Raw genomic sequence first — 19,877 nt, 5'->3', positions numbered from 1 at the left:
GCAGGGCAGGGAGGAGGAAGCTCAACAGAGGCCAGGAGTCTTGCCGAGCTGGGGAGACTGCAGTTTAGGGAGGCCACGATGGCTAGAAACTGTGGGGCAGAGGACTGAAGAGGAGGGAGCTACACACAGAGAAAGAAAGATTTCTGAAGCTCTGCAGAGAAGTCCACTCACATCTTTGAAACAGAAGTGATCTGTGCATGGGGGAGAGGGAACTATCCAAGGCTGGGGAAACAACCAGCAGACATGAGTAGGCATAATAATTTCTGAGATCCACAGGGCCAGGAATAGTTCTTGTTCTTACCAGAGCAGAGAGACCTCATGACACGTGGGGCCTCAGGCAGAATCCTCCAAAGGGCACTGCCTTTGGAGTGGGGCTAAATTAGACCTAGACTAAAGGCTGCCCGGGCCCTGCCCTAACAAAACGTAAAGTCAAGCCTGGTCAACAGAATCCAAGGGTCTTAACTACATCCCGGAACAGAGTCCAGCAGTATTTACAGGAACATAAGAAAACCCAGCACCAAAAAATGTAAAATTCATAATGTCCAACAACCAACCAAAAATGACTGGGCATACAAAGTAGAAGGAAAATACAACTCATAACCAGGAGAAACATCAATAGAAACAGACCAGAAATGTCAAGATGATGGAATTAAAAGTGACTATTATAAATCTTATAAAGAATATAAAGGAAACAAGAACCATGATGAGGAGAGAAATGGAAGACCTTAAAAAAAAAAAAAAGACACAAATGTAACTTGTACAGATGAAAAAACTACAATATCTGAAACAAGAAATGCACTGTATGGGATTAATAGCAGATAAGATATTGCAGAAAACGTGAATGATCCAGAATAAAGCATAGAGAGCGAGAAAAAACAAACAAAACCCACCAAAAACAGAGCCTCAGTGAGGGGCAAGAGCAAATGATTAACATACTGTAATCAGAGTCCCCGAAGGAAAAGGGACAGAACAATATTTGAAGAAATAATGTCTGAAAAGTTTCCAAATTTGATGAAAACTATAAATCTACAGTTCAAATCTACAGTTCTAATACCAAGTATTAGAACATAGAGAGTATCACACTGAGGCACGTCATATTCAAACTGCAGTAAACCAGTGACAAAAGAAAATCTTAAAAGGTGCCAGAAAATAAAAAGAAACATTATATACAGAGGATCAAAGCAGACTTTTAAACAGAAACTATCAGGTCAGAAAACAATAAAACCTGTGTTCAAAGTGCAAAAAGAAACAAATGTAAATTGTGAATTCTATACACAGAAAAATTACCTCTCAAAAATGAAGGTAAAATGAAGACTTTCTCAGACCAGTAACAGTTGAGAGAATTCATTACCATCACTAGTCAGAAATATTAGGAAATTCTTCAGGCATAAAGAAAATGAAATCAGAATGATAGCTGGCTGAACACAAAGGAATAAACAGTTCTAGAAATGGTAAATATAAAGGACATTCCTCCCTTCTTTTAAAACCTCTTTAAAAGATAACTGACTGATTAAAAGCAAAATACTTACAATGTACTATGAAGTTAATAACATATGTAGAAAAATATTGGCAACAATAGCACAAAGGATGATAGAGGGAAAATGGAAATATTGTTTTAAGGTTCTTACAACAATATATGAAGGCATATAATATTTTTGAAGGTAGAATGTAATATGTTAAAGACGTATACTATAAACTCTAGAGAAGTTTCTAAAAAGAATCCCACCAAAAATAAGAGTTATAGTTAGTAAACCAATAGTAGAGATAAAATGGAATAAACGCTATTCAATCTAAAAAGAAGGCATGAAAAGAAAAAAATGGAAGAAAAGAACAGTTGGAACAAACAGAAAACAAATAGTAAAATGATAGATTTAAACCCAACCATTTCAATAACTGCACCTCATATTAATGGTGTAACCACTTCAATTCAAAGGCAGGGATTGTCGGAGTGGATACAAAGCAAACTTCAGTTAGGGACTGTCTCTAAATCCAAATTTAGCAGATTGAAGAAAAATAAAAGAATGGAAATCAATAAAAGAGGAAACGAATGAACAAAAAATAGAGAAAAATCAATGACATCAAAAGCTAGTTTTCTGAAAAGACAAAATTGATAAATCTCTAGCCAGAGTGATCAGGGGAGAAAAAGGGAAGACATAAATTACCAATATCAGGAATGAAAGAGGGGATATCACTATAGATCCTACAGATAGTGAAAGGGAATATCTGAAAACTTAGGTGAAATGGAAACATTCTGAGAAAGATACAAACTACCAAAACTCATTTAAGGAGAAAGAGGCAATCTGATAGCTCTTTATCTAGGCCCCTGTGGTTTTACCAAATATTTGAGGAACTCTACCAAATATTTGAGGATGAAATAATACCGATTCTACACAAAGTTGTCCAGAGAACAGAAGATCCTACTAATTTATGACGCCAACATCACTCTGCTATAAAAACCAGAAAAAGACGTTATTGGAGAAAAACAAGGGGAAAATATGTTGATTTTTTTCCCTTTAAAAACAGAAATAAAGGTTATGAGGTGATATATTTATGAACATTTTTATTTATTTATTTTTGGTTGGGTATATATATTTTTAACATCTTTATTGGAGTATAATTGCTTTACAATGGTGTGTTAGTTTCTGCTGTACAACAAAGTGAATCAGCTATATGTATACATATATCCCCATATCCCCTCCCTTTTGCATCTCCCTCCCACCCTCCCTATCCCACCCCTCTAGGTGGTCACAAAGCACTGAGCTGACCTCCCTGTGCGATGCGGCTGCTTCCCACTAGCTTTCTGTTTTACATTTGATAGTGTATATATGTCAGTGCCACTCTCTCATTTCGTCCCAGCTTACCCTTCCCCCTCCCTGTGTCCTCAAGTCCATTCTCTACGTCTGCGTCTTTATTCCTGTCCTGCCCCTAGATTCGTCAGAGCCTCTTTTTTTTTTTTTTTTAGATTCCATATATATGTGTTAGCACACGGTATCTGTTTTTCTCTTTCTGACTTACTTTCCTCTGTATGACAGACTCTAGGTCCATCCACCTCACTACAAATAACTCAATTTCATTTCTTTTTATGGCTGAGTAATATTCCATTGTATATATGTGCCACATCTTCTTTATCCATTCATCTGTCAATGGACACTTAGGTTGTTTCCATGTCCTGGCTATTGTAAATAGTGCTGCAATGAACATTGGGGTACATGACTCTTTTTGAATTATGGTTTTCTCAGGGTATATGCCCAGTAGTGGGATGAGCATTTTTAGTTAAATGCAACATAGTAGAATTGGTTAGGAAGTAGCCAGAGGATATGCCAACCAGCAGGTATCAGCTATAGTTATTATTTTCTTAGATGGTCAAAGGGAACAAGGGGACAAAAGTAGGGAAAAAAACTAGCCATAGTGTTTTAATTTTTATATTTTTTTGAGTTCAAAGAAAAGTGTTTAGATTCAGATTCTCTCTTCCTTATTTTATACACTTTCTCCAAAAACAGGCCTAGCAATTCAAAAGGAGAATGAAATAATGTATTTCCACCCCACAACTAAGGGCAGGACCTCAGTGGGAAGGTTGGGTGCTCCACGGTTAATACTGTTTGGGAAATCTGACTGTTGAATTGTGAAAGATTTCCTCTGGTCTTTACCTTGACATGGTTTCCTTCTTTATCGGAGACAAGGGCCACATAGGTGATTTCATGATGTCTGCAGTACTCTTGTAACTCCTCTTGGGACTGAAACAAATAAGCACAGAGCAGCTGGAACAGCTTCAAGTAATTAAGGAGAATGAAAACACTGTGTTCAGTGGATTCTCAAAGTGAATAACTAAACATGCTGATTTCAGGGTTTATATAAATATTTAAATATTAAGCAAGAAGAGTACAGAATTCAAAGGAGGAATAAGACTTCCTTTGCTTTCCTTGCTTTCACTATTGTTCTAAGGGGCCATGCGATTCAATGTGGTCAGGACACAGTAAGAGGTTTTCAGAAGCTTCACATCTTGATAGAAGGTGCCAAAAATTACACACACACACACGCAGAGTGAAAAGGCCTTTGGGGAAAGCAAAGGCAACAAAAGAAATAGTAGAAGGTGAAAAGCAGAACTGAAGCATAAAGCAAAGAAGCATCAGAGCAGAGAAGCCTGCAGGGGATGCCCCTGTGCAGGGCTGAAGTCACCGTTACTGAGCTTATAATTTTACTTTAGGACAGAACACTTCTCTAACAATTTACGAAACAAGTAAACAAATGGCACAGGACACTTCTGTCAAATGACTACAATTTATTGCTCGGCATACTTCTGATATCAATTTTTACGTAACACACACAAAAATGGACAGCAGCAGCTCTTGGCAGGTAATGTGGAAGAAGCAGGTGGGAGGGTGGGGTTCTGTTTCCCTGGGCATCTCTTTACTCTCTGGGGCACCACGAGTGTGGCTGAACGTGTGTACAACTCGGAGGACCACCTGGAAGTGCAGCCCCTTCCGTGATCTGCTTGTACAGAAGTTAGTCGTCAAAAGGCCCCCCTTTCTAAAGGGTAGGCAAGTGCTCAGTGGTGCCATTTTCCTCACTCTGGGTGTGGAACCCAGAGCAAGTGTTAGGCCTGCTGTGGGAGGTCTGAAGATATAAAGCTACAAACACACTAAACACAGAATGCCTTTGGGAAGTGTGCTAGGCTGGATAACGGCCCCATAAAGATGTCCCCATCCTAATCCCTGGGAACCTGTGACTATGTTACCTTATATGGTAAAAGGGACTTTGCAGATTGAATAAAGTTAAAGACCTTGAGATGAGGAGATTATCCTGGGTTATCTGGATGGGCCCAGTATAATCACAAGGGTCCTGGTAGAAGGGAGACAGGAGGATCAGTTAGAGATGGAAGGACAGAAGCATAGCGTAGAGAGGAAAGAAGATGCTACCCTGCTGAGTTTGAAGATGGAGGAAGGGGCCATGAGCAGGAATGCAGGAGGCTTCTAGGAGCTGGAAAATGCAAGGAAGTGGATTCTGCTCCTAATGTCTTCAGGAGGAACCAGCCTTATCAGACCCCTTGATTTTAACCCAGTGAAACTGATTTCAGCCTTCTGAATTCCAGAAACGTAAGATAATAAATAAGTGTTGTTTTAGACCACTAAGTTTATGGTAATTTGTTACGGCAACAATCAGAAACTCATAGAGGAAGCAACTGAATCCACAGAGATGAAGAGTTTGGCAGAAACTAAAGCCGTAGAGGATGATTTGCTATTGAAGCCACGACTCTGTGCACTCCACTCACAGGTGCTTTTTGTCTCATTACCTGTGACCAGTCATACATGATTTCTGCTGTGATTCCCGCTGACCAGAGTTTCTGGGTTAGGTTGATGGCCCTGGACATGGACATCTGGCCAACACTTACAACGAGGAGGTCACAAGAGCTTACTGTAACCTGTATCAGAAACAGAGTGATTACATTTAGAGGAGGGAGACTGTGGGCATATATGTGAGGCCAAGGAGGCAGCGCTCATGTGAAAACAGGCATCTTAAAATTGTGTACAGTGACATAAATGCAAAAGACTTCGCTTCAAATGACATGGTTAAAAAAAAAGACACAGTCAAAAAACTTTTATATTAGTCTTTTAAGATAGAGTAGTTGAAATTATTTCTAAGTCATCAGAAAGACATTCTTTTTCTCTGGGAAAACTAATCTTGCCTGAAACATAGGGAAAAAACCATTTCCAGCTTTGTAGAGTACAGCTGTATTTATGAACAAAGGGCTTTGATGTGAGTCTGCTAACAAGTGTAATATCTCACATTTACATAGCATATTACAGAGGAGGAGAGTAAGGCTAGTGGACTAAGGTCCCCCAGCTAAAAGCAGAGGCTAAGTACTCACACCAAGACTTAGGCTTGTCTCTCACGCACGGCAAAGGTAATCTCCCAAAACCTCAGTCTATAGCTACCACATCTGAGGCTCCATGTGTATGACTACAAAATGAAAGACATCTCAAAGCACACTGGGAAGCAAAGCTGGAACTTACAGGTTCTTCCATGTTGAGGACAGCAGCAGTTATCTTGTCTATGGCTATGCTGACCCCAATGGCAGTAGGAACCGGCCCCAGAGCCTGTGGTCCTCTAAACAGGGGAATCTGTGGAGAGAGACACACAGCTCTGCTTATGAAATGGAGACGAAAGTGTGATTATAGGAAAAGCAATGATTTGCACTCTAACAGCAACTTATCAAAGGGTTCAACAAAATAAAGTGTGTGTGTGTGTGTGTAGCAAGAGAGAAGAGCAAGCACACATGTCACTTCGTGAATGTTGATGAATGTTACATCTAGCTCTGCACTGTTCAATCTGGCAGCCACTAACCACATGGGGCTTGAGCATTTGAAATGTCTAATCTGAATTCACATGTGCTGTATATGTAAAACACACTGGTTGCAAAGACTCAGAATGGAAAAGAATGTAAATTAGCTCCTTAATAATTTTTAAATGTTTGATTATACATTGAAATAGTATTCCGGGTATACTGGGTTAAATAAATGCTAATTATAAAGATGTAGAAAAAAATGTAAAATTAATGCCTTAATAATTAAAAAAATTTTGATTACATGCTTACATATTATTTTGGATATATTGGGTTAAATAAAATATATTATTACAATTAATTCCACCTTTTTCTTTTTACTTACTTTATGTTACTAGACAATTTAAAGTTGCATACATAGGTTCTAGACCAAGATGGGTAGGTACATTTCTCCCTATTCCTCCTGCTAAGCTAAAGCCCCTGGACATTACATATAAAACAAACATAAGACAACTCTGAAAGTGGAGAGAAGATGGCAGGCTGACCAGGGACCATGGGATCTGAGGAACGACATGTGGTGAGTTCCCTGGGTTTGGTTTTTGCCTCATATACTCTGGACTGGGTGCTGGAGAAACTGTCAACCTAGAAACGCCGAGGAGAACAAACAAGAGAGCCCCAAGGCAAAGCTGCAGTCTCTGGTCAAAAGACCAAGAAAGGGGCAACCCAGCAAGACAGAAAACTTTTAGACAAGATCTGCCCTGCTCCAGTCAAACATCACAGAAAAAGCACAGACACTCCCACTCACAAAGGCTGAGTGTGGGCCAACACATTCACCCTTTCCCAGATGTAAGGAGGCCCCCGCCAAGTCCCAGCAGGGCGGCGTCTGAGAAAACTAAATGGGGAGCCAGGGCTTTCGTATCCACCTGAGAGTAATGCTTCCCCCAGCGGTGTCAGTGGAGACCAGGACTCCTAGGATCCCCGACTTCCACCCACACCCAAGAAGTAACCAGGCTCTCCTCCCCTCTGGGGCAGTGCCGGAGGAGGCTGAGTGGGAAGCTGGAACCTTCACCACTATCCAGCAGTAACAAGGCCACCTGCCAGCTCCCCCATGCCCCCACCCCTCCACTATACTCTCAGTGGAGGTGTGTGTGAAGCGGTAACAAGGCACCCGTCCCACGCTCCGGATGTAGAGGGAGGCCGAGTGAGAAACATGGATCTTCACCCCCAAACGACAGCAGCAAAATGCCACCCCCTCCCCTGCCCCGCCCCCCCCGGTACAGTATCAGAGGAGACCTCCTAAACCAGAAGATCTAGGGAAGTTCCACAGTCTCATAACGTAAGACTCAAAATGTCCGGAATACAGCTGAAAATCACGTAACATAACAGGAACCAGGATCTCAAAGTGAATCAGAAAATCAACAGGCACTAACAAGATGACATAGATGTTGGAATTATCTGGCAAGGATTTTAAAGCAACCAGCATAAAAATGCTACAACAAGCATTATAAATAGGCTCGAAACAAATAAAAACAACGGAAAGTCTCAGCAAAGAAGCAGAAGACAAAAAATTCACTGGATTGGCCCAATAGCATAAATGGAGATAACAGTGGAAATAGAGAAATTGAAGATAAAAATCAATCTAAACAACAGAGAAAACAGACTGTAAAGGAGAATGTCCCAGAACCACAGGAGCATAACATTTGTGTCATCAGTGTCCTAGAAGGAGAGAAAAAAGAAGGTAAAGCTGAGAACACTGTAGAAGAAATAATGCCTGAAACACTCCTCCTCTGATACTATGCTGCCTAGTGGTGAAGGTTCCAGCTTCCCACTCAGCCTCCTCTGGCACTGCCCCAGCAGGGAGGGGGACCTTGTTACTGCTTGGGTGTGGGTGGAAGTAGGGATCCTGGCCTCCACTGATTCTGCTGGTGGGGTCGTGGGGGACACTGCCCCCAGGCAGATATGAAAATCCTGGCTCCCCATTTAGCCTTCTCTGATACCTGCTGGGGCTTGGTGGGGGACCCACATTAGCAAAAGACAAACCTATAGATTCAAGGACCTGAGAAAATCCAAAACAAGACAAATCCAAAGAAAGTCATGCCAGGATACATCATAATTAAACTTCAAACTAAAGACAGACAAAAAAAAATCTTAAAAGCATCGAGTGAGAATCATCTTTCCTATACGGGAAAAATAATTCAAATAACAGCAGATTTCTCATCAGAATCCCCAAATTTTGGGTAAATACAGCAGAGTTTCTTGAGTTCCTCAGAGTTTGACACTGGAAGCAAAAAGCGCAACACTGTCTGATGTGGACCTCAATGTATGCTGAGGAAATATTTAAGACAATTATAAATGGGGGATGGGGTAAGGGACACGGAGGTAAGGTTCTATATTCCATTTGTACTGTATCTTAGTTGTGGTGGTAGTTATGGGAATCTATACATGTGATAAAAATGGCACAGAATTAGACACATACAGTGTATGGATGTCCACTTCCTGGGTTTGGTATTTTATTATAGTTATGCCAGCTTTTTGGAAGCAACTGGGTAAAATATATACAAGACCTCTCTGTACTATCTTTGCAACATCCTGTAAACCTATAGTTATTTAAATGAAAGTTGAAAACATTACAAATGTAGTTCACAAGACATTTCTACTCCTAGGTGAAATATGCATAGGTGTTCAATTATACCAGTGGTTCAATTTTTCTGTAGTTTTGAAAAATTTCAAAATAACGAGTCAAGGAAGAAATGAAATCAAGTCAGAACAAATCAACAAACACAGGGCCAGCCCTCACCAGCAGGTCATATCTGCCACCAGCTGCAAGGATTTCAGATATAGCCCTTTGCCTCCGCCTGATGAACGCCACAAACTGGAAGATGATTCCGCTGTGCTGTTGCACTTTGTAAACCAAGCCCAAATTGATCAAGACCTGCCAAGGGAAATGCCATACAAACGTGTCAAGGGCTCGAGATATAGAATGTGCAATGCTGAAGACACCGTTTTCCATCATCAGCATCAGAACAATCTACTTAGTATAAACAAAATATTCAGTGAGATCTGGCACGCGGTCTGTTTAAACTACAGCCTGCCAAGTAAGAGAAGCTCTGTTCCCTTCAAGAATAACCACTTCTCTGAGGCTGACATAATAAGGATTGCTGCACAATAGGAATTGTGATGCTTGCAAAGAAACTGATTTAAGCCAAAATTGTTACTAGATATCAAATGTTCCAAAATGTAGAAAGCAGCGTTCTTCTGGAAAAATAAAACTTACTAGCAGTTACAAAATAAAACCCATTTCCTCCTTGTGCTATTATTAATGCTACAAATCTGTGCTGCCAGAATCAAACAGTTGCCAAACCTGTAACTTTATGCCAAGTTTCTTCAACAGTCCCACAACCTCTTCTAGATCTTTTAAGCCATACTGCACCAACTGGGCAACACCCGTTTTCTGTTTTATTAATGAATTTATTGTTGGTGTCAGATCTTGCAGCTCTCCCTTCTGCTCAATAAATTTGTAGAGTCGACACAGCTGGAAAGCAAAGAGGCACAGTTAGCTTCCAAAATCCACGGCAAGAAAGACTCACTTTGCAGTGTGTTTCCTACACACAGGGGAGCATGGCAGAGCTTTTGTACCTCCGAAAGGGTGGATTTTGTGGTCAAGGGTAATTTTAATCTTTCCCACAATCCCGACTAAGGATTATCCTTTTCCAAAACTCTAAAGCACCTTGCAGAAGTGCTTTAGGTACCTACTCAGAGTTAATTTTTAGTCACACACACTTACAGCAAATGCTGACCCCAGCAGAGCAGACCCTGGTACTAGCAGATCCTCCATTATATATTTTTAGGCCAGTATTGCTCCTCTTTGCCTTCCTCATGCTCGTGAATTTCCATTACTACAGGCACGTCAATGGGGGACAGGAAGGCAAAGTCTGACTCGTTCTAATACTACACTGAATTAGCCAGGAATTCCCTGTCCTTGCTTTGAATAGCTCCTATTTGTAGCCTTGAGATGCAGTTTGGATACTATCTCCTAGAGGCAGCCCCCGATTCTTCCTTCTCTCTGGCTCAGAGCTCATCCCAGATCCCAGCTCTCACCAGCTGTACTCCTCGTCTTCCCCAGGAGGGGACAGTGGCTAATAATGACCCTGGCGCACAGCAGGTGAAAGAGGAAATAACTATGATCGTAAAACCAGAAAAAAAGAGTCCCAGGGGCTAAAGTGGAAACTAAGAAACGAAATTATAGCTACTTTGAGACTACAGGCAGGCAGAACCTAGTTCATCTATAAGTTGGCACGTGGAACCAAAGAGCTGAATGAAGACTTTGTTTAATAATCATAAATCACTTGTATTTTAAAAAAATTCGTAAGTGTTAAAATCTATAATTTCTTTACTATATTAAAGATAAAAATTTTTAATTTTAAAATTACATCTTTGATTTTAAATTATTTTTTCTTCTTAATAAAAAATTGTTTCTTCTCAATAAATTTTAACATTATATCACCCCATTAATAAACTACCAGAAGCACTGGAGTTAACACCTCCAGATTTTGGTTCTCACCCTGTCATCAACTAACTCCATGTGGCTTGGGATAAGTCACAGATCTCTTTGGACCTTAGGTGCCTCATCTGTAAAATACGAAGACTGGGCCAGATATTTGAAACTCTCCTGCAATATTTCTCCTTCCTTTTCTAGTATCCTTACAGTTCCCTTTTAAAATAATGAAAGTACCAAATGCCTATATTAGATACTAATTTTTCCATTTTGAACTAATCAAACACACAACTTCAAATTAATGCTTAATATCAAATGACTAGTGGGTAAAGATTTAGCAAAAAGCAAAGAAGCTGACATTTTAGCAACCAATGCAGCTATCATGAGCAAGTGTGAAATATTTTGAAATGTGACATTAGTTCAAAGAACCTTTTGGGCTTGAACCTTTGGTTGGCCAAGGAGTCACTGAACTGGGCAGTTCCTTGGGCAGATCCTTTGTGTCATTTATACACAGGACTATTTCTGCACAGGCTATGTGCTGTGTACACATCTAGGGTATTATGAAAATACTTTTCTTCATATTAGAAAATTATGCCTTTGGGTCACTTTGTAATTGTTAAGATCTCCTCTAATATTTAACATTTAAAATGTAATCTGGTTTAATTTCTAGAGCTCCTAGTGGTATGTATCTGGTTTACTTTCCCAACCTGCAAACTATCTGAGTGATTTCTTTAAACCACGGTGCCTGTGAAAGTTGTTTTAAAGAGCTGAGGGTAGAAACATGCTGTATGGGTCCCCTCATGGCTTTTAAAGGCCAATATGAATGAAGAAGTTGAAAGCAGTCTGTGGACTCTTCAACTGACTCCTCTTCATATCCCTAGCACTGTGCCTGACACACTGTAGGTGTCCCAAAATCTGAATGACTCTGCCTGGCCTGTGTACGATCATGTATATATATATATTTTTAAGTCTTTATTGAATTTGTTACAATATTGCTTCTGTTTTATGTTTTTGGTTTTTTGGCCACAAACCATGTGGGACCCTAGCTCCCCGACCAGGGATCGAACCAGCACCCACCCCTCCCACCCCGCCCCTGCATTGGAAGGTGAAGTCCTAACCACTGGACCACCAGGGAAGTCCCCGTACGATCATATTTTAATCTATCCCATAAGTGAATTTTGCTCATCACCACAGGATTATGTAATTGAGTGTCAGACCAAGGACTAGAAGGGTTCTGGGAAAGCAAAAAAAAAGAAAAATTTTCTCTTATATAAATATTCAGGAAAATGTAAGAAATCCCTGTTGTCTTTTGCTTTTCAGGGACTGAGTTAAGTGTGGGTGACTGTGTCAAACATCTGGGCCCAACCTGATGCCTACAGAGAGAAATGACAAACCTGTTTACCCCGTGAGACTTTCCTCATTGCCAATGCAAGCAAATGAACGATTTTGGGAGTAGGAAATGCCCGGAAAAGCAAGAGCTTTAATGCAGCTCTGAGGTGTTAGAAGACCAGGGGGCAGGGGGGGAAGCATGGGAGGTGGACAGCCAAATGACTTTGCAGAGCTCTGTGCCTCAAACTAGTCCTGAAGCATCTGTTTCAGAAGAGGCCAAGCAGTATGAGGTCTCCTCAGCAGGAAGCCCCACCAAGCACAGCCTTCACGAGGGGCGTGAGAAAGAAGGATCTGGTGATCAGGGAGAAGCAGGGTGATTACAGCACATTAAGAGGCAGCATGGAGAGGCATTCTTTGATCATGACACTGGCTTCTCTTCCCCTAATCCCAGACGTTGCCATGGCACCTATCAACACTCAAGGGGAAAACTATCTGAGGCAGCTGGGGGCACTGCTGCCTTACTGCGGCGAGAATTTGGTGGCATTTTCTGGTACCACAAAATTACAGAGAGAGCTGTAATCACATTGTTAAAATGTACTTACACTATTCGATGACAAAGACAGATTACAAAATTTAGCTTCCACTTCTCTCCTCGTCAGCTTTTCGGTCTAATGGGGCAGAAAAAGGTAACAATGAGAGTCACCAAATTTGGCCCTGAACAAGATACAATTTCCAGGCTAATTCTGACAGGTGTAACCCTTCATTTTGGACAAACGGCTCCTCATCATGAAAGATGGATTAACTCTGATTAAAAAACGTTTTTTCCCTCCACAATTCACATAAACTATAACTACCATTGTTTTAAAATGTGAATACCCCTGACATAAAAGAATTAATAAGGGGAGAGCTGCACTTGCTGAATGGTGAGGTGACTCAGAGGTGGACAGGCTTAACCAGGGTGCTTATGTTGGGCTGGGAGGGAGTCAACTGATCCACGTCCCCTAATGAAAGCCATGTGTGGACAGGCTCTGAGCGCCATCCCACGCTGGCAGGCAGGCTGTAGGATATGAACAAGAGTGATGGGAAGCCCTCTGCACCATCCCTGGGGGTTTCCGCCAGCGTCTCTCTGACACTATGTTGTATCTGTCCCTGCCAAACAGCAGCAGCACTTTGGGAGGAGAAAAGAACCACAAAGAAGCAAACAGTAAAGTCAGGGCCCTTGATGTGTCCCTGGCAGACAAAAGAAAAGCAAGTTGAGCTTTTTAGTGTACAGAAAACAGTAAGCCGTTATGGACTTCCCCTGCTCGTCCTTCCTTAAGCATAGGCTGTCTGGCACTGTTAGCTATTGAATCTCCTGGATGTTCTTACTTTAGAATAAATAGGATAATAATAAATAATATTTGACATGAAAAGAAATTAGAAAAGATAAGAAGGATTCAATTCCATCCTGGCGCCGTAATATATAATACTATTTAAGCTTTTCACCGTTTCCCCTCCAGGCTTTGCACACATACTAGAGAGTAACGAACACTGTGATGTGGCTAAATGAGGAAGAGTAACAGGAGGTGATGCTGCCCTAGTCCCATAGGAAGGAGGTGATAAATGAGGCCCCAAGAGAGGTCTAAACCAGTCTCCTCCAGTTCAACCAATCCAAGTCTATAAATGACTTTACTGATAAGCTCAGACAGGTTGGAAGAAATAAGGGCAGGGCATAAGTCTTTTACTCTCAAAACTAACACTTCCCTTTCTTGGTCTCTCTAAAGGACAGTAACAGTGCTTGTGAGATTAGAGCGAGTTAATCCATGTAAAGGGCTTAGAACAATGCTTGGCACATAAATATTGAGCATGGCATATGTTCAGTAATGGTTAACTCTTTTTAAAAATTATTACTGGCAAGTATCAGGACCAACTACTCAGTGATTATTTTGCCTCAAGAGTTAGTTAGTGAAGAACTCTATTATATTTTAAATTAAATAAGACAATTCAATCTTCAGAAGTTACCCTTAAAAAAACACCCTGGAGGTCACTAGTAGCACAAGGCTTAGTACAGAATAAAAGCTCAACCAACACTTGTTAATTGTTCACTGAATCAAAGCCAATCGGTTCTTTTACCTTAGAGCAATAAGGGAAGGAGATAAAAGTTCCAATTCAGTTTCATGGTTACATCACTAAGAAAATACCCATGAACTGTTATTATTATCCTTCAATATCAACTCAAAGTAATTAAATGCTTACCACAGCATCATACAGAATAACATAGACTTGATTGAGTTTATCTTCTGGGATCCCACAGTGTAAGAGTATTGCTTTCAGTAACATGGTATGGTTCAAGTAAATACTGTAGTTTCTTTCCTAGGATAGAGGAATTATTATTATCGTCATTATAAAAGCAATACACGCACATGACCAAATCTAGAATCTTATCACCAATTTACCAACCTGACACAACGGAAGGACTGAATTTTAGCATATTGCCTTCTAGTTTACTTTTTCATATACATTCTTCTTGCACTATTGTGGTCAGAGTATAATATAATTTAATACTTTATTATACACATCAGAAATACTTTGGTCTCCAGCTATGTTTAAAAGCCTGAGCGAGCTGACACAGATTTCAAAGAGGGAGAGGACCTGGTTCAATAGTGACTGACCTATAAGCCCGGCTGGTGGAATATAAGCACACAAGTCAGTCAGTGAGCATCTGCAGGGTAGCGAGCCGTGTGCTGAGCCAGATGCAGTGGGAGAAAGGGCCCCAACCGTAGCTGGATAGAGAGGTCCTTCTGGACAGGGGCACGCCGTGACTGACGGGTGTTCACTGTGGCGGGGTGAACAGGGCGTGTGTGTGGGATGCAGAGGAAAGGCGGAGGAGAGCCACCACTGTGCTCACAGCAGCCTCCACTGGCTGGGTAGTCCACAGAGACTATGCAAAGTGAATGGTTGTTAAGAGCCTGGGTGTAGGAGGGAGCTGAGGGTTCTCAACATGCTCAAAGCATCCTAGGAATCTTAGGCTAATTCCTCAAATTTTGGAAGAATGGATGGAGAAACAACACCCTCCCCCCAACCAAAGAGACAAAAACAAAACCCGTTCTGGTCAAGGCAGAGGTAAGAGCTTGAGACAAGTCTCAAAAGCTACATCAGACTTTCCCGGGGACTTGAGTAACAATGTGATTCACCGCCAGCACCATCTGAGGAGCAGTTCGCGGCTTTCCCAAGGCACTCGGCAGAGGACTCTATCTAGCGGGATAACCTTGGGATGTTAGGATATGGGAAGGAACCTGAAGTGCTGGAAACTCCTGGATGATTTCATAGATGGTGTAGATGATTTCAGCGGTGGGCAGAGAGCTGTTGGTGGTAGAGGTGACGATATCAAACGCACATTCCAGAAGTTCTTTGGGATGAAATCGGTCTAATTTGCGAGGTCTGAACACGCGTTCTATGCAGTACCTGGAGAGAGAAACCCGCGTTTCTAAGGTCATTGCTTACTGCAGGGGTCCCCAGCCGGGCGGCACAGCAGGAGGTGAGCGGCGGGCGGGTGAGCGAAGCTTCATCTGCCGCTCCCCGTTGCTCACATTACCGCCTGAACCATCACCCCCATCACCACCCCCGCCACCGTCCGTGGAAAAACTGTCTTCTATGAGACCGGTTCCTGGTGCCAAAAAGGTTGGGGACTTCTGGCTTACTGGAATTAAATATGTGTAAGAGATTGTTGAATAAGATAAAATAAACAAATGTGAAAAAATTAATCAGTAGTATGATTAAGAAAACATAAAGATAGATGTGCCCAGAATAGTCTTGCCTGTGATCTAGGTTCCAATTCCCAGTGTTGCCACTATTAAACTACAGGGCTTAATTTTTTTTTTTAAAATGTCTGAAACAGAGATGAAATTACAAACAAAAATAAATTTATCTTAAGTGTTTGCTTTCTACACAGTGATCCCCACACCTTAGGACTATGAATATTAATTGTTCACTTGGAACTGAGAATAAAAGGATGTAAAGAGCTTTGATTTTGTTTAGGAAAGGAGCTGCAAGGTCGGCTGCCTCGTTGACAGGAATGTTGCTCCAATTTATGAAGCTCTTGGTGTTTGACTCCTGTGGTATCTGAATGTACACCAAACCTTTCCCCAGCAGTAAGTGCCTGGAGGTCCTTGGCGTTCAGCATTCCTGCTGGGTTTACTCCACTTCTCCAGAAGCAGCTTTTATGCAGTTACCTTTGTAGGCAGTTTTCACACAGAGACCATTGGCCACTTGTCCCTTCAATTAAATTTTAAAAGGGGCCATCTGTGATCAAGAACAGCCAGATGTTTTTCCAAGCAACTGGTTGTGAAAATAATTAGTCATGTGACTTGGGGACATTTAGAGGGCACAGAATAGACTGTGGGAGCTTCAGGTACCTACCCAACTGCTACATTCCTTCAAAGGGGAGGCTGCCAGTCCTGATCATAGAAAGGGGTACTGGGACTGGGCTTTTTGACCATTTTCCAAGCTCAGTACTTTAAACTCCAAATTCTTTACTGTGTAAGGATCACAGAAGAGGAAACATTCTCCCTTGGTTTCTTTCCCACATCCCCCAAATGAACCCCCATTGCTTCTTACCGTTTTAAATTCAAGATATTATTTCTTGCCACGTATCTTGCAAAAGGAACCTGAAAAATAAAGTTTCAAAGGTCAATATCAAGATGTGCCAACCACCTTTTTTTTTTTTTTTTTTTTTTTGCGGTACGTGGGCCTCTCACTGTTGTGGCCTCTCCCGTTGCAGAGCACAGGCTCCAGACGCGCAGGCTCAGCGGCCATGGCTCATGGGCCTAGCCGCTCCGCGGCATGTGGGATCTTCCTGGACCAGGGCACGAACCCCTGTCTCCTGCATCAGCAGGCGGACTCTCAACCACTGTGCCACCAGGGAAGCCCCTACCTTTCGTTTTTTAAATAACAGCTTTGAGCTGTAACTCACCACAGAGTTCTCCCTTCTAAAGTTTACAATTCACTGGTGTGTAGAATATTCACAAAGCTGTGCACTGCTTGCCATTCACACCCCTTGGGATGTTCCTGAGTTGGTCAGTCAGCAGCCGACCGCACTGCTGGATGTACCTCCAACCTTATTCACTGTGCATTTCTTAGGTTTTTGAATTTGAAAAAAAATCACTATTAAACACACTCTGCTAAATTTTTTATTATGCCAAATTAAAGTCTGTGCAAGTTATTTGATTATCTGTGAATTTTTTTAAGTGTCACTTATAATAATGCAATCAACATGGGTATTACCTCTTTTTTTTTTTAAATAAATTTATTTATTTTTGTCTGAGTCGAGTCTTTGTTGCTGCGCATGGGCTTTCTCTAGTTGCGGTGAGCAGGGGCTACTCTTCGTTGCAGTGCACAGGCTTCTCATTGCGGTGGCTTCTCTAGTTGTGGGCTTCAGTAGTTGTGGCACGCGGGCTTAGTTGCTCTGAGGCATGTGGGATCTTCCTGGACTAGGGCTTGAACCCGTGTCCCCTGCATTGGCAGGCAGATTCTTAACCACTGCGCCACCAGGGAAGCCTGGGTATTACCTCTTATGGTGAATTTCCTGACTTTCCTGTAGATCTTACAGAAGAAATTCTTAATAACCACTCACTGATAATCACCACAACTTATAAAACCATTATCAGATTGCCTCAAGAGATCTCACAGGATATCATTAATCAATGGGTCAAATTCTCAAAGGGCAATTACTTTTTATTTTGGGGGACTGAATATATCAGCTCACAGAAAGAGAGCTGATGTTTTAAAAATCTGCATTTTAGTGTCCTAATGTCTAGAGAAGAAGCAGCCAGTTTTAAGTATAGCTATGTAAAGGTTTGCCCTTCTATCCTTTCTTCAACAGAGCCCAAGTGTCTGATATGCTACCTACTTACCTCTCACTCAAAATAATCCCAAATCACCTGACTTACTATAAAAGAAAAACTAAATCTGAGGGTATGGAAGGAATTTCTTCTTAAACCATAAAACAAAACATAGATACGCAAAAAAGACAATGCCCTGATTCCAGACCTCCTTCCAGAGAAATACAGTCAAAAGTTCGAGTCTTTGACACTTCACTCTGGTGATACAAACAAACTGGTATGTGACTTTGTTCACACGCATGTGGGAACATGTATTCACCTCACACATACTGGGTACATGCAAACACACAGTGCACCTTATGCACACACTCAGTTGTGCTTTTTTAAACGTTTTTCTTTCTCTATATAATAAAAATGGAATCGTATTAGAGTTCCTTTGAAACATACTTCTTTTCAGCTAACAATATACCATGGACGTTTCTACAGATCAAATATAGATATGGATCTATCTAAATATATATGTATTTTGATCTTTTACCTCCTTAATATTCCATAATAAATTATTCAACCATTTTCCTATTGATGAACATGCAGTTTTTAGTTTTTGACCACTATGATAAACTGTCAATGGACATCCTTTTAATGTTAGTATACTGATGTGTTATTTCTTTAAGTAAATCTCTCAAAGTGGGATTGCTAGCTTAAAGGGTATAGTATGTGCATTTATTTTATTAAATACTTTCAGATTATTTTTCTAAAGGTTTAGCAACTTACATTCCCATCAGCAACATATGAAAGTACCCATTTTCCTAAACCCTTGTCATCTGTGGACAATTAAATATTTTTAACAGTCTGATGGGTTAAGTTCAGATACCTTTGCTTTGCATTTCCTTATTAGTGAGGCTGACCATCCTTTAGAAGTTTATCGGCCCTGTGCATTTTCTCTTTGGAGAACTGCCTGGTTATAGCCTTTGCTCATCTCTCTACCTGTAAGTGCTTTCTGTACATTAGGGGTATTAACCTCTTGTCTGTTACATGCATGTACAGTACAGATGGGCTTGTTAGCAGCCAACACCATGTGAGTGATCAACTGGTAAGAGTATGGCTGTCAAAAGGGAACCCTGGGGATAAGAAAGTAAGCATGAGCAAAATTCACACATAATTAGCAGAGATGCTTGCTGTTACAAGAATTTAATTGTTCTAGACATTAACATGTTAGAAAGTTACTGAAGACCTAGCCAATAAATAAAGAAAAAAACTCCATTTATGTGTCTAAGTTGGCCAGGTTAGCCTGCTGTGGTCACCTGGCGAAGCTCAACACTGACATGCAGACCTGGCACCTGCAATACAGGGCTCAGGTTTCTAGGGTCACAAGCACTAAGGTGGATGTACACAGGGTCAAATGTTTACCAAATTCCCATAATGCTCTCACCCTGATAACTCCTTTAAGATTATGTTTCCTAAAGGTGACGTTAAGAATATAAGCCTAGGGGGGGATGGTGGGGGTCATCCTTTAATACAGGTGCCACCCCTGGGACCAGGCATGGCACACGCGCTGTCAACAGAGTGTTCCCAGCCTCACCCGCAGGTCGAAAGGAAGCATCACCAGCATCCCGCTGTGGTCCATGAATAAGGCAGCTTCATTGTGCTCGTATATTTGCCTATTTCGGGGAAGCAGCAGTGGGGTACACAACTGGACAGCTCCTACACCAAATGAGAAAAAATAACTAATCATCAGGTTCTCGTTCTTTCCACACGCAACTTAAAATGAACACAGACCTGACAGTTGAGTAATCTGCTACTGGGACCACTGAAAGCAGTTTATCTTCAATTCTCTAAATGGAAAGCTCACCTAAGGTTAAGTTTGTTAATTCAGTCCTATTTCTGACTCCACAAACCAACTGTATTTTAGCAGCAAGGTTGTAATATCCAAATTTGTTTCTCCTCAGCAAGC

The 19,877-nt window shown here is 41.3% G+C and overlaps 1 protein-coding gene across 5 annotated transcripts in view; it reads right to left on the bottom strand.

Annotated features, from left to right (window-relative positions):
- Positions 1-19,877, bottom strand: part of EIF2AK4 (eukaryotic translation initiation factor 2 alpha kinase 4) — a 114,095-nt gene that overhangs the window by 10,515 nt on the left and 83,703 nt on the right. For 4 of the 5 annotated variants that reach the window (XM_027083853.1, XM_027083855.1, XM_027083856.1 and 1 more), the window contains 10 exons: positions 19,506-19,627; positions 16,701-16,750; positions 15,380-15,548; positions 14,340-14,456; positions 12,707-12,772; positions 9,642-9,812; positions 9,078-9,212; positions 6,012-6,119; positions 5,291-5,419; positions 3,648-3,734 (listed from right to left, as the gene is read on the bottom strand). In XM_027083853.1, the coding sequence (XP_026939654.1) occupies positions 3,648-3,734; positions 5,291-5,419; positions 6,012-6,119; positions 9,078-9,212; positions 9,642-9,812; positions 12,707-12,772; positions 14,340-14,456; positions 15,380-15,548; positions 16,701-16,750; positions 19,506-19,627 (1,154 nt within the window). The remainder of the gene's footprint in view (positions 1-3,647; positions 3,735-5,290; positions 5,420-6,011; positions 6,120-9,077; positions 9,213-9,641; positions 9,813-12,706; positions 12,773-14,339; positions 14,457-15,379; positions 15,549-16,700; positions 16,751-19,505; positions 19,628-19,877) is intronic. The other variant, XM_027083854.1, reaches the window with a different exon arrangement.

This window comes from Aethalodelphis obliquidens, unplaced genomic scaffold (genome assembly GCF_003676395.1).
Source record: "Aethalodelphis obliquidens isolate GAN/ISIS:26980383/991018 unplaced genomic scaffold, ASM367639v1 scaffold51, whole genome shotgun sequence".
NCBI classification, from domain to species: Eukaryota; Metazoa; Chordata; class Mammalia; order Artiodactyla; family Delphinidae; genus Aethalodelphis; species Aethalodelphis obliquidens.
The sequence above is the reverse complement of the archived record's forward strand: the minus strand, read 5'-3'. Positions and strand labels throughout refer to the sequence as shown.